This window comes from Coturnix japonica, chromosome 1 (assembly GCF_054131305.1).
Source record: "Coturnix japonica strain WE chromosome 1, WE-NBRP24, whole genome shotgun sequence".
NCBI classification, from domain to species: Eukaryota; Metazoa; Chordata; class Aves; order Galliformes; family Phasianidae; genus Coturnix; species Coturnix japonica.
The window spans coordinates 61088837-61102567 of record NC_140663.1 but is presented as its reverse complement, the minus strand read 5'-3'; the positions used below and the strand labels follow the sequence as shown (position 1 = coordinate 61102567).

Below are 13731 nucleotides of genomic sequence, written 5' to 3'. Positions count from 1 at the left end.
AGTTAGTTCACTCTAACAAAAATGACCACTGAAGTCTAGTCTCAGTGAACTACACACCTCTAGTGAAAGGCAACTACAGTGCAAGGGTATGTAGTGGAAAACAGTCAGCAAACAGTACATCTTTCAAGATCAACTCAGTACTTCCCTTTATGGTAAAACTCACCCTCTCAATCTCTAATACTCTGTTACACCTAAACCTTCCATATGATTGAGGAGCTTCCATAAAAACAGTGATCGAGGCATCTCTTGGGATGTTCTAGCTTCATAGTCAGGCTTTCTCTGTATTGCAATACAAATCGGAAACTTTCACACAGTGGATTTCACCTCCTATATTCTCAGACTACCTTTATTTTGTGAAGTTTCCCTAGAGTACTTTAATTGCACAGTGTCTTCTGACACGTCCAATTAAAACTTATACCAGATTTTTCTAAAAGGAATTTGCCTAAGTAAAAACATGTATCAGCTACCACTTCTTTCTGCTCATTACACTCACAACATTTTCTGCATTTATTTTTGTTAGATGCAGAGGTTTGGCGTAAGGACTCACAGTATTTGCAGTACATTCAGCAAGTAGCTGAATCATTAGAAGAGCTCTTGAGGTAAACAGAAACCTACAAGTAGTACAGAGAGCTTTTATTTCTGTTAAGAGTTGCACTTACTCATACTTTTGCTTTCTCTTACATAAAAGGAATGGGAGTCAAGTTCATCGCAACTTCTCTAGATCTATGTGTTCAAGGACAGTTTTCTGTGAATATAAAGTTACTTAAGTACCTTGACCATGACAAAGTGAAGTAAACAGGAGCTGGGCCAATTTTAAATGACGTTATTAAACTCAATTGTTCAAACCATCTGGACTTCTACAATTTATCACGTTGTTTATGTGAGTAAAATGACTCATTGACCTGTACCAAAGTTCAGAGTTCTGTCCAAAATATGGTGCTCTTGTTATCAATGGAATTTTATCCAGCACAGAGCCCTAAAACTCAATGAATTGAATTATTTAAGTGATAACTGAAAAGGGCAGTAGTGCAGCTAATTCGCGTTTTGACTATTCACCTACTTACCTCACTGCTACAGGTAGTAAAAGTGTTTCAGCTTAAAATTTAAAATAGAAAGAGAAGTAAACACAAAGTTCATCAACAAAAAGCAGTAAATCAGTAGATCTTATTCTGGAAAGAGATACAGGAAATCTTACGTTGAATAAGATCTTACGTAATCTTACGTAAAATAAAATGATAGACCAATATTATTCATCTTGACAATAATTGCTTGTATGGCCATGATTTTATTTGGTTTTTTTTAATCTTTTTCCAGTCTAACCCAAGGCTGAGCCTGACTGACTGGTAATACAAGGACTGAAAACAGATGTCTATTTTCAATGTCAATTCGATAGATGTTTACAGATCACTGAGTTCTTCAAATCAAAACCCAGTAAGAACTGTATTTTACATAAATACAAATGTATTTACACCAACTTTAAATTAATATGCTAAATATAATCTCAGCGTATTTTACACAAACCCAAAAACATCAATGATGATGATTCTTTTCTCCCACAGCAATTACTTTTCCATACAATTAACTTTTTTTTTTTTTAAAAAAAACAACCATTAGCAGCCGTAATGAAGACTCCACATGAGGAAACACATTTTATGCAAAGGAAAGGTTTCAAGGTTAATGGGAGATTTAGTTCCAAATTTGGTGTAAAGCATTTAGTTATGTTAATTTAAGCACTTAAATAAAACCCAACATAACCAGATTAAAAGGTAGGAGGCATAATTCCAAACGTCACTCAATTATTTATCTGCTTAAATTGAACGCATGCTTAAACACTCTTCTTAACTAATACTAACATTAACTAGTTTTACACTGACTCGACTTTTTAAAATACAGGAAAAGGTTTGGCATTTATTTGCCCTGACCTCTTCAGATTACGCTAGAACTCTTCCTTACTGGAGAGACAGGCACCTCAAGAAAAGCTACCATATAACTACAGTATCATACTGATACTTGATAGAGGAAACGTACATTAAGTGACCACACCTTACAGAACAAAATTTTTAAGTGTGGATTTCAAATCCACAAATCATGAAAAAAATAAAATAAAATCTTTGTTCACTGCATATATCTAGATTATAAAACAAAGATACATCATTCTTGTAGAACAAGTGTAATGATTAAGAGCAGATCTACAGGACGTTACTTTTATAGTATTTCTTCAATTGCACTTAAATAGCTTTTAAAATAATCATAATTACAATCACGTATGTCAGCACTTAATCAAAGTGGAACCTTAAATTAGAAGGAAACATTTTTAAAACTCTAATACAGTGTAAAACTGTATTAGGAAAGGAAGAAGTGGAAAAACAAGAGAACAACTGCGTTATTGTTTTTTCATTAGTTCCTTATTTCCACTTCCGCTGTTCTCATATTCTCCCTGTATCCCCTCTGGCTGAATTCACTTCTTCCATTTGCTTTCTTGCAGAGTTCACTTTTTCTAACAAAAGGAATATGTGTTCTGCAAACTCCCGGACAGCACCGCAGCCACCACTGCTTTTACAAATGTAACCAGCGGCCTTCTGAGCGAGTGCACAAGCATCAGCAGGCACGCCACTCATACCAGCTTTCTTCAGGCATTCCACATCAGATTCTTCATTTCCTATTGAAAAAAAGTACAGACATGTAAACAAACAAACAAAACAGAGGAGAAAAACTGAGCAAAATCAACACTTTTTTCTGTTTAAATATTAATCTAGTTATTAAAATTTCAATTTTTGTCGCACTTTTTTATCCAAGAAGCTCAAAAGCACTTCAAGTGAACACTGATCATATTTTACATATAATATTTCAAGGATAGAAGCTGTACTCTTACGAAGAGTAATGCTGTTTGATCAACTGAGGAAGCACTTCCAGGACTCTGCAACTAAGCTGTCACTGAAATACAGTTTTGAACAGGATCACACAGCTTTCAGTTTTAATTCTCTGCTATTTGTTTCTAATTCAGAGTAGAATCTGTATGATAATCTGAAACAAATTACCATCAATTTCAAATTGTGAACTACAACTGTACACTTCTGTAATATGAAAAGCTTTTCTAAATCACATTATAAACATAACTAATACATCACACAAAATTCAGTAGTGATTCATCATTGCATTTAATATTTAGATTGTAGTACCCAAATGAGAGTTAAAATACACATCTGATTTTGGTGATAATGTGTTAATTGATTGCACTTTAATCCCACTAAATTCAGTGTAATAGCAAAAGGGTGATTTAAAGAGAGAAACTGACCTAAGTAAGCAACCTCTTTCCAGCTTAAACCAATGTCTTTTCGCCAGTTCTCCAGGACTTGTAGTTTGTTTGTTGCATTAACTTCTGCTACACATCCCAGTTGCATGGCTGACAGGGATTTTGAACAATCTCTTTCAGAGATGAGTCGAACCTATTAAATCAAGTCAAGTTAAAACATAAACCTAAAGAAAGCAAGTTGATTTATGAAAAAAGAATACAAGTGTTTATCTTAGAAGCATAATCGGGTATCAGCAGAGTCTTGCATGACTTGTTTCTTCATTCAGAACTCAGAACAGAAGTGATTTGTATCCCCCCAAAAAACCATATTACAGTCTTGAATTACGAAGTGCTTTCGGAAAGTAAAATATCATTCTGTAGGCCTCCCTGAGCTTCCCAAATAGAAGTTTACTTTTGTCTTTTTAAATGCACCGTGTACCAAATGAAACACTGGATACACCACAGTACAACGCCATGCTTGTTATCTAATGTAGTATCAATTAATCTAAGGCAAAGTAGGGTATCAAAGAGCTTCTGAGGACAGTTTCTGAAATATTTGTAAAAGTGAAATAATTTGAAGTATTTTTCCTGATTCCTTTATGTAATAACATTAACGTTTTATCTACAGAAAGACTTCAGCACGCCAAGAGACCATTAAGCAGACTGAAGTGTTGTGGCATATTAATCTCTATTTAAATTCAAATGTGAAGTTTAGAAACAATACATAAGGTAGGCTAAAACCAGAAGATGATTGCAGCAAGATTTTTAAAGATCTAAGACATAATCTCTCCACATTTTCTCTCCAAGCCATGGACAAGCTTATCATCCCTAACCACTGTTAAATACTAATAAGTATTTGGCATTAAGTACAGAATGAATGGAATTGGTGCACAGAGTAAGACTGTGTTAGCAGCATACACTAGAAATAATGCAAATGAAGCACAAAGCCCAAGAGGTTTTTAAAAACAAACTCCAAGTCCCCAAAATGTATCTTGCAATGGCCTACTTGGAGTTTAACTAGCTTTACCATATCTGTGCCTACTTCTATATGCAACAGGACTCAGACTAGGCCCTCAGAAGGCAGCCCTAATCTGTATCTAGATCTTACCTCAATAAATTCTTCAAGCTATATTAAAGGTAGAAGCATGCAGAAAACAATAACAAGAAGGCTAACTGCACGTGAATGCAAGCAAATAATGCCATCCAGCACAATTCAACAATAATAATAAAAAAAGTAACAGCAATAACTAAGGAAAGCACCTACTTTATAATTTCTGTTTTTTTCATTTACATCAAATTGTTACCACATAAGTTACAGTTAAAGCAACTACGCAGATGAAAGTGATTGGAGTTTGATTTCTCCTCTGCCGCAATAACAAGTCACCTAGGATGAGCCAAGTAATTTTCCTAGGTATCTCTTCTTACATGGCTGAGAGATAACAAACATAATTCTGCTTGGTAAAGCTATTGCAAAGACACAATCTATACAGCAGAGACATGTCACAATAAACAATCATGATACGAAGCGACTGCTAGCTAATGCGTGTCTAGACTAAACAGCACCAATCATATTGTGTGCTATCAAAACGCCATACAAATGTCTTTCCACATTTTTCAAGGACGGAAGGAGAAAGATACCATAGTTGCCACAGATGAGATTGAGCACGTTATCAAAACATATTTATTTTCCTCTAAGGAATCTGAGAACAATGTTTGTCCCAAACCTGAACCAGAGTATTGTGCTGATTTATCACAATAATAAAGCCTTACACTTCAGAACAGTCCTCACCTGGATTCCCCTTTTCTTTAATAGATTGATACCAATAATATCTCTGTAATCATAGGAGACCATTTCCTTGTGATCTTCTGTGATATAAATGCGACCATTTGTCAGGCATCCATCAACACTGCAAACCAATAGCTTCACTTCTTTTAACGGCTCCTTACCAAAATATCCAAAGCTAAAACAAAGAAATTATCTTTTCAGATGAAAGTTTTTGCGCACTCCAAAAACAAATATTTCAAATAAAGCTGTGAACTCCAGGCAGAAGAACTGGCTTTAAAATTCTCATTTTCCCCCTTAAGGTCTTCCCTTGGTATCTTCACTCTTCAACTAGATTCTCCCTCTTCAATTAAAAAAAGACTACAAAGCCAAAAGACAAGTAAGTTATGTCTTCCATTTAAAAATCAGAATGAGATTTACTTACGTAGCATAAAATGTTATGTTCTATATGGCACTTGTGTTGAGAAAAAGTAAAATGGATTAAAGAATGAAAAAGGTACAGCAAATGCATTCAAATACCATCCTCTACTTCCTTATAGAAATGTAGAGTAGCTGCAAATAAAAGGCAGCAGGCAAGATGTAATCCGCCCACGTCTTCTATTTGGACCACTCTTCACATTCTACAACTTCCTGAAGGGAGGTTGTGATGAGAAGGGGTTTGGCCTCTTCTTCCAGGCAACAAATAGGACCCAAGGAAATGGCCACAAGTTGCACCACGGGAGATTCAGATCAGATATAAGGAAAATCCTTCTCTCTCAGAGAGTGGTCAGGCACTGGAATGGCCTGTCCAGGGAGGTGGTGGAGTCACTGTCCCTGGCAGCGATCAAGAGGCATCTAAATGAGGTGCTACAAAATATGGATTAATAGCTTGATGCGTAGTAAGGGTGATAGGAGGGTGGTTGGACTAGATGATCTTGTAGGTCCTTTGCAACCTTGTGATTCTGTGATTCTGTGATTCTACAATTCTATGACTTAGTCACATGCATGACCAAGCATGTTCCAGGCCATGTAAGCTTAAGACAACAGCAAGAAAAAACAGGGATTTTGTTAACACACTGCTATGAGATATTGAGGATTACAATCTCCCTTTTCCCTAGACTGAACTTACACAAATAAGAAGCACGTGTAAGTATATAGCACAGATAATTCAGATGATTTTAACAAAGAAAGGAAAAATAAAGTATTTCAATTATCTTGAATAATTTGTTAAATTGAAACTTAAAAAAAGGAAACCTTCAAGTTCACATGATCATTCTTTGAAACAGTTACTAATTTTAAAGAAATAAAAGGAATTACAGTGTCTTTACCTCAACACTCTTTGCTCTGCAATAGGCCAGTCAATGTCTATATCAATATCCACACTGTGCTCAGCACGCATTTCATAGTAGGCCATTTTACCACCCTAAATAAAGTAGAATCCATTACAATTTTCTGCTCGAGTTAATACAACTACAAAATGGTACAATTTAATACTTTGTAATGAAAGCTAAATATCTGGTTATACTGCAGTCACAGTTGCTAAATGCAAGTGAACCATCAACAGTGATATGCATGCAAGCATGCATGCATTCAAGGAATATGGTATATGTTAGCTATTAGGATGTACAGATTCCAGCAGGTCTTTTAATACAGTAGGATGGCAAACCAATTTTGCATGAGGAAGGTAAGGGACTATATTTGTAGTTCTACACAGTACCCTCTACACATCAGGAGAGGGTAACAGACTTTTTAAACCACAGTACAAAACCCGCATTGGACAAAGGGTGTAAACTGCCCAAGAATACAAGTTTGTAAAGTAAGAAGCCTTATGGCACTGCATTAACATAAGCTTTTCACTCAGTAATACTAAACTGAATGTTTACATACATACAATAAACTTACTGAAACTCAGTATTCTAGGTTTAAACATATACATTGTAACATATTATTTATACAAATATGTGTGCTCTGAACTGCCCTAATTACAATCTGTCCTGTCATATTGCAAGAAATAAGCCAACTGTCCTGAGGCCAAAGTGCTGTTAGCAGACTGCATAAGAAACAGAAGCATAACATTGAATTCAAACCCCACTGTGACAAGAGTTAAAAGATGAGTTATTATAAAGAGCCATGACAACCAGAAGCACTAACCTGCAAGTAGCCTTTCTCGATCAAATGCCTCTTAGCAAAATAAAAGGAGCCATTTTCATACAGCTCCCCAGGCCAATCTTGCCTCCGGTACCGCTTTGCTGGATTCAGGTTTTGGGGCTCTGTCATTTTGTTTTCTGTTAACAGAGAGAAATGGACAAATAAATAAATAAATAAATAAATAAATAAATAAAACAGATTTTCCAGAATCCTCATTCAGAATCATTTAACAACTTTCTCTAAAAACCTTCTGTTGAAAAACTAAGAAGAACACAATTCAGTCACCACCTCCTTTTGTTATTCTCTCTCATGGCCTTCACTCATTTACAAAGAATCACCAAATTTCTTGCTATTTTTCAGAACTATGGAAAATAACATGGGGGGACTGCCCTAATATCTCCTGGTACATGGTAGGGGGGAGTTTAGCTTTTAGAGAGGGTACATAGAAAACACTCAGCTATGTACACCTAGAAACCAGAATGCCCCAAGTACCCCAGAGCCGAGGGGACCAACCTGAAATACATAAAGTAATAAAAGAGCATGGGAAGAGAAATTTTATCTGTGGAAGTATTTTGGCACTTCTCCAACATAATTGCTATTTAGAGACATGCATAACATTAACTATTTTCAATTTGTCCAATTAGCTTTTGCAAATAAACAAAACAGCGTTTCTGAACAAACAAGATCCCACATAACCCCATGCTCTTGTCAGTGTCAGCAAATCATGCAGCAGAAACTGAAGCAGGGAGCAGAGATTTACCTCTAGTATCAAGCTTCACCTATTTCATTTTCCTTTAAAGCATGACACTTGGTAAACTCAGAAAAAAAAGTACATCTGAAGCATTATATGTCTCAATAGAATAATGTTAATATTTGAGGAACACATTTGTTTTAAAAAAAAAACAAACCCAATAGAAGACCAGATGAGACAATATCTGAACGAGGCATTTTGAAGAAAAAAGGAACCAAACATTTATATGCTTTAATCACAGAAATAAGAGAGACACAGACAATGGGGTACAGTTCTTCGTACAAGCACAAGAGGTACTTTACCGCTATGAAAAATACAATCTTTATTTGAAAATAAAGAGTTTAGTCTTCAGTCCTCTTAGCAACTGTAGCTCAGAGGCATATTTGCTCTAGGAAAAAGAGTCATATTCTTCTGTATGAGCTAATTACCATGAGCTCAGTCCTCATGAATCAAAGGCAGTTTGCAATTTCATATAAGTCATCAGAGAAATTAGCAGGCTGATGCAAATCTTAAGGCTCCAGGCTAGGAGGCTGTCATCCTGTCTTCACTAAGATTTCACCTCATACTACTTGCAACTTATTGGCTATTGCAGGGTAAGATCTCCCTGGTTAAGACACGGCCTCAGCGTCATGTCCACAAAATCATCAAAACACACCAAGCAGGCAAAAACTTGTAAACTTGGGATTTATGTTTTGAGTCTAGGCATGTTAACAACATTTACATTTTCAGCACCTTATCACTTCCAGAAACCAAATACAGGATTGCTGAGTAATGAGCTGCAATATTAAAACAGTAATACTTAAAAGTGATCTCACACCTCCACAGGAACCCAGCCCACGCTCATGACAGTTTCCAAATATAAGTGTATTGAGTACAAACAACAAACACTTGAATAAAACTTTGACTAGTTTTAACTGTAGCCACTAACAGAAAAATCTTACCTCCTTTTTTTACCTCACTCCATCTAAACTGATGCCGTCTCACAACAGAGAAAACAGAATCAAATCCCTCCTTTTGAATCAGATTTGCTACTTTTATGAGATCACTGGGATGTAGACAGGGAGATGTTGCTTGAATATTTCCTACAATATCGACCTCTGAAGAAAAATAAACAAACATTTATGAAACAATGAGTATTTTTAATATATACAACCCCAATGCATAGGATGAGCAGAGGTCTCAAAAGAAGGAAATCTTTCCATCTTTTATTTACTTTAGTTATTTTTCTAAATAGTAACTGAATCACCCCTCTGGACCTATGACATAAAAGCTCAGTATGCCTCATTACTGATTTACCGTGATGATGATTAAGAAACTCTCTGATAGTTTCTAGGGAGGTAGAGGAGTCTTGAGATACTTCAGGGCTTCGGCGATGAACCTGAGCACCAAACTGCTTTGCAACCTTCTCAATTTCATCATGGTCCGTAGACACCCACACACTGTTGGCAGACATTGACAGAAATTAATGATTATATAAAGAATATCCAGCAAAATGCTTGTCTGACACAATCTGCTCACCTGAACACCCTGTCCTATAACTGGCAATTAAGGGAACTATTTAATGTATTTATGAAGTAAAACCTTACATCATTCCAACACAGCACTTTTAAGAACAAAGACTGTAAAGCCTCAAGCCTGTGTTGCATTTCAGTTTAATGTTGTAAGGTGCCTGGCCTGCCATTTATACAAGCAGTTTAAGAAACATAAAATTCAGATGCATAACCAGAAAATTCAATGCCAACTCACCACAATGCTAGGCATGCTAAAATATGATTGAATTGTGACTAGCTTGAATGATGTACTTAGGATAACAGCAGGATTCAGAAACAAGGCCTACAGTAAGTGAAAGTGCCGCTCTGTCAGAACTTGCTTGTTCTGCAAGAATTTTAAAGTGCCTTAGATAGGCTTCATATAATCGCAGAGAAGGAGCTGCTCACGTGACAAACACATCAGTTTTGGCACCAGAAACGTTTAACACCGGTAAGACAAGATTGTTACAGTCGAGGGATAATAAACATTTACAAAGGGAAGGACCAAGTCTAAACTTTAGGGGATGGTAAACACTTCCGCCTGAGTAAGCCACCTGGTTGCTATCACCACTATGACAAAAAACCAAACACCTATGCAACATATAAAACCAAAAATTATGAGCAGAACATTTATTCTCTCAGAAATGTTGGTGTTCTCAATGCACTACACATAACAGATGGTGCTTTAGTTAATTTTTTCCATTCAAAGACATCATGAGATCATCAGAGCCCAACTGAACCTGACAGTGACACGTCAAGTCACACCCATGTAAACAAATGAAGAGGAAGTCTTTTCCATAAGCTGCCTAAGTCTGGCTAATTCAAACAGTTACTGCCCACTTAACCAACAGAGTTTGGCTGTGTAATGGGCAAAATGAAAAACCTATATTCATAGTAAGTCACAAAGCAGAATGAATTCACACAGAGGAAGGAATTACCAATGATCTTGTAGCGATACACCGCTCCTTTATGAACAAATAAAGTCATAGGCACTTGTTGCACTTTTTAGAATAGAATAAAAGAGATTTTCCAGAGCAGACAGCAGTACAGCAGCTGTGAAGACACGGAAGATGGTGCATAATCCCTGCACTCAACCTGGCTGGCGCTCATTTCCGCACTTCAATGCAAACCCTGTGAGTCAAGTCCCTGCCCTTAGCACAGTCCACCAGCTTGACATCAGGAAGTTGCACCCAGGTGTGCCGCATACCAGGAGCACCCTCAATGTGCACTGCCTTTAACTTCACCTATTAGTGTGTGTGTGTAGAAAATTCTCTTTTTTTTTGTCCCTGGTAAACGGCAGAATCGTTTAACAGCCTCGTAGGAGCATGTAATAGCCAGATAGAAGCGTGTAAAACCCATAGAATAGCACCAAAGAATATTCCAAGTGTGTAAGCACGCAGAGCACCGAGCCCAGTCCCCCAGTTCCCTCTACCAACCCGCAGCCCTTCCATCACCCTCCTCATTCCGGCCCATGGAAGCCCCCAACCCGGGAGGTGTCCGACGGCGCATGCTCACCTGTGGAAGACGCCTGCGTCGATGGCGGCGCGCAGCACCCATCCGATGAGCGGCACTCCGGCCAGCAGCTTGATGTTCTTCAGCGGGATCCCCTTGCTGCCGCCCCGGGCCAGCACCAGCGCGGCCAGATGGGCGTGAGGCTGAGCCTCATCCGTCTCCATGCCGCCTTCCTTCCCTGAGTGCTGCCTGCATGATGGGAACTGTAGTCCTGACACCGGGAAGGGGAGGAGACGGGAGGTGTCATGGCGGCCGTTAGAGGCTGTTGTCCTATTAGCTGTGAGTGGGATGCTCCGCCTAGTTGTGAGTACGGCTGTGGAAGCCCGAGATGAGCAAGTGCGGTAGTTTTCCGTTGTTTGCCGTCGTAAATCTCAAATTTGAGCGTGTTTTCCCGTATCACGTCCTTGTCATGTGAGGAGTCCCGGCAGAGGGCAGAGTCATCTCAGGGAGACTCTTAAATGTGATGAGAAAAATCCTCCTTGGCTCTTTGCTTCTGTTTCCTACCTGCTTGCAGCTAGATCAGGTTGCCCAGTGTCTGATTTAGCCTCACCTTGAACATCTCCAGGGATGGGACACCCACCACATCTCTGGGCAACCTGTTCCAGTTCCTCTCCTCCCTTTCTGTAAAATAATTTTTTCTTTATATCTAACCAATATCTACCCTCTTTAAGCTTGAAACCATTTCCTTGTTCTGTCACCACAGAACCTGCTAAAAAGTCTGCCCCCTTCTTTCCTGCAGCTGCAATTTACATATTGAAAAGTTATTAGGTCTCACCAGAGCCTTCTCTTCTCCAGACTGAACAGCTCCAGATCTTTCACTCTATCCCTTGGATCATTTTTGTAGCCCTCCTCTAAATGCACTCCAACAGGTCTGTGTCTCTTCTGTACTGAGGACTCCACATCTAGATGCAAATATTAAGCAGAACACTGAAAAAGAGGGAAGTAGGAGAGTTAATTAGTGCCTTGTGTGCCTTGCAGATTGTACATCTCTGTATAGCTTTTCTTTTCTTGCACAATATTGGTGTAATTCAGACAGTGGTTTGCTTTGCTTCTGCAAGAGTTGTTATATAGCCAGACAGCTCCCAGCTGTGTTTTTACATTTGGCAATACCTGAGCAAATGCAGAATCTGGAACTTATTCCTAAAACATCCACTTCTGTCTCCAACGTCAAATATTTTAACATAAACTGTGTTCCCTCAGCTTATTTGTGTGAAAGGTATGTGAGATATTGTCAAGACTTTTCCTAAACTAAAGGTGTATGTATGAGATCTGCTCTGTCTTTCTGTACCCACAAGCTTGGTCTTGTAAATTGAAATTATACCAATGTGACCTGTTCCAGGGAAGTTATTATTGACTGCAGTTAATTGATAGAATTTTTTTACATACTTAACTAAGCTTATTGGTTATTTATTATGGCATTCTTTCCAGATCAAGGATCAGGCTAATGGTCCAAATGTATCTGTATCAAGGTTTTTAGGTCAGATCAAGCATGCACTTCAGAACTGAGTCTCAACGTGCATGAGCTGTTACTATGTCCCAATGAAGCAGACATAGTGGATAGTTCTCAGGCTATTCCTCTCCTCCCATTTTTAATGTAGGTTGCACTTTATGCTTTCTAGTCTTGATAACTCAGGTTTCATCAGCCAACTGTTTAAATATCCAAGGATAAAATTCAACTCTGAGCTAGTTTGAATATGTATTACTAACCTAAATGTATTCTGACTTGTCTTTTCTGTATTTGTACTGACATCTTGCTCCTGAAGATATGAACATTTGCCATTCTAATAATAAAGCTATGGAGAACAAAACAAAGAATATAATACTTTGTTTCTTTGGAACATGCACTCTGTTTTATGTAATATCTGTTTTATATAATAGCCTGCAGGCTTAGGTTTCCCAGATTGGAGGAGAGGGATTCAGCTCTTCCGTTAGTGCTAGCTGACATTCCCACGTCACGTAATGTGGTGTACAGTCTTGTGACTGTACAGCCTGCCTGCCCTCAGTCCTGTCATGTCGGACTATCTCTGAACAAGTGGGACCAAACCAGCTCATTTCAAGGAAGTATGCTGATGTGCTAGTGAAACTAGTGGGAATAACTCTGTTTTGAAAACGTTTCATGCCATACTATTCCACTGGGGATAATAAAATCTGCAAATTTCCTTTCTGACCACAGTTTAGTTGCTATAAAGTAACACACAGTGTTGTTGCTCAAGAAAAAAAGTCGTTTAATTCGTGTCTGTGCATATGAGCAGGGGGACAAATGAACAAAATTTGAGGTATTAGTAGATCTGTGCTGAAGTGTTACTATAATCACAGTTAAAATGAGATAATCTACTATGTGAATGTCCAACTTTTTGTCTTGCCTGGGCAACACTGAGTAAAGAGGAATTGTCTTGGGCTGCATATACATAGGCTTCTCCAAAAGTAAAGCCTCCTGCTTATTTTCCAACAGATACAGTAAGCGCAGTAACTGTTTGATAGAGCAAATTCTCAGCTAAAGAACACTTTTTGCAGCATAGTTACCACCATTAGCTATGCATTTTTGCCAGCAGTGAGCAAGAGTGCGTGTCGTGCTTGTCAAAACCTGTAGTAGTGGAGGTAATTCAGTATTGCTGTCCTCGCTGCTGAAACTCACCACCTCACTGTGATCACGTCCACTGTTCAGTCTCCATTAACATTCAGCAATTATCAATGAATGTCAATGGATGCAACTTTTCTTAATGGAGGAATTCAGTGA

At 38.1% G+C, this 13731-nt stretch overlaps 1 protein-coding gene across 2 annotated transcripts; it reads right to left on the bottom strand.

Annotated features, from left to right (window-relative positions):
* Positions 1–618: 618 nt before the first annotated feature.
* On the bottom strand, positions 619–11178 carry CMAS (cytidine monophosphate N-acetylneuraminic acid synthetase). 2 transcript variants are annotated; one of them, XM_015869423.3, is made up of 8 exons: positions 10998–11178; positions 9250–9392; positions 8895–9050; positions 7206–7339; positions 6383–6477; positions 5082–5253; positions 3296–3446; positions 619–2659 (listed from the first exon to the last, which is right to left on the bottom strand). In XM_015869423.3, the coding sequence occupies exons 1-8, from the start codon at positions 11156–11158 to the stop codon at positions 2427–2429; spliced, it is 1245 nt and encodes a 414-aa protein (XP_015724909.2). In that variant the 5' UTR covers positions 11159–11178; the 3' UTR covers positions 619–2426. The 2 variants fall into 2 exon arrangements, with proteins under 2 accessions (XP_015724909.2, XP_085398201.1); XM_085542075.1 differs by lacking the exon at positions 10998–11178 and adding an exon at positions 10919–10965.
* Positions 11179–13731: the final 2553 nt, after the last annotated feature.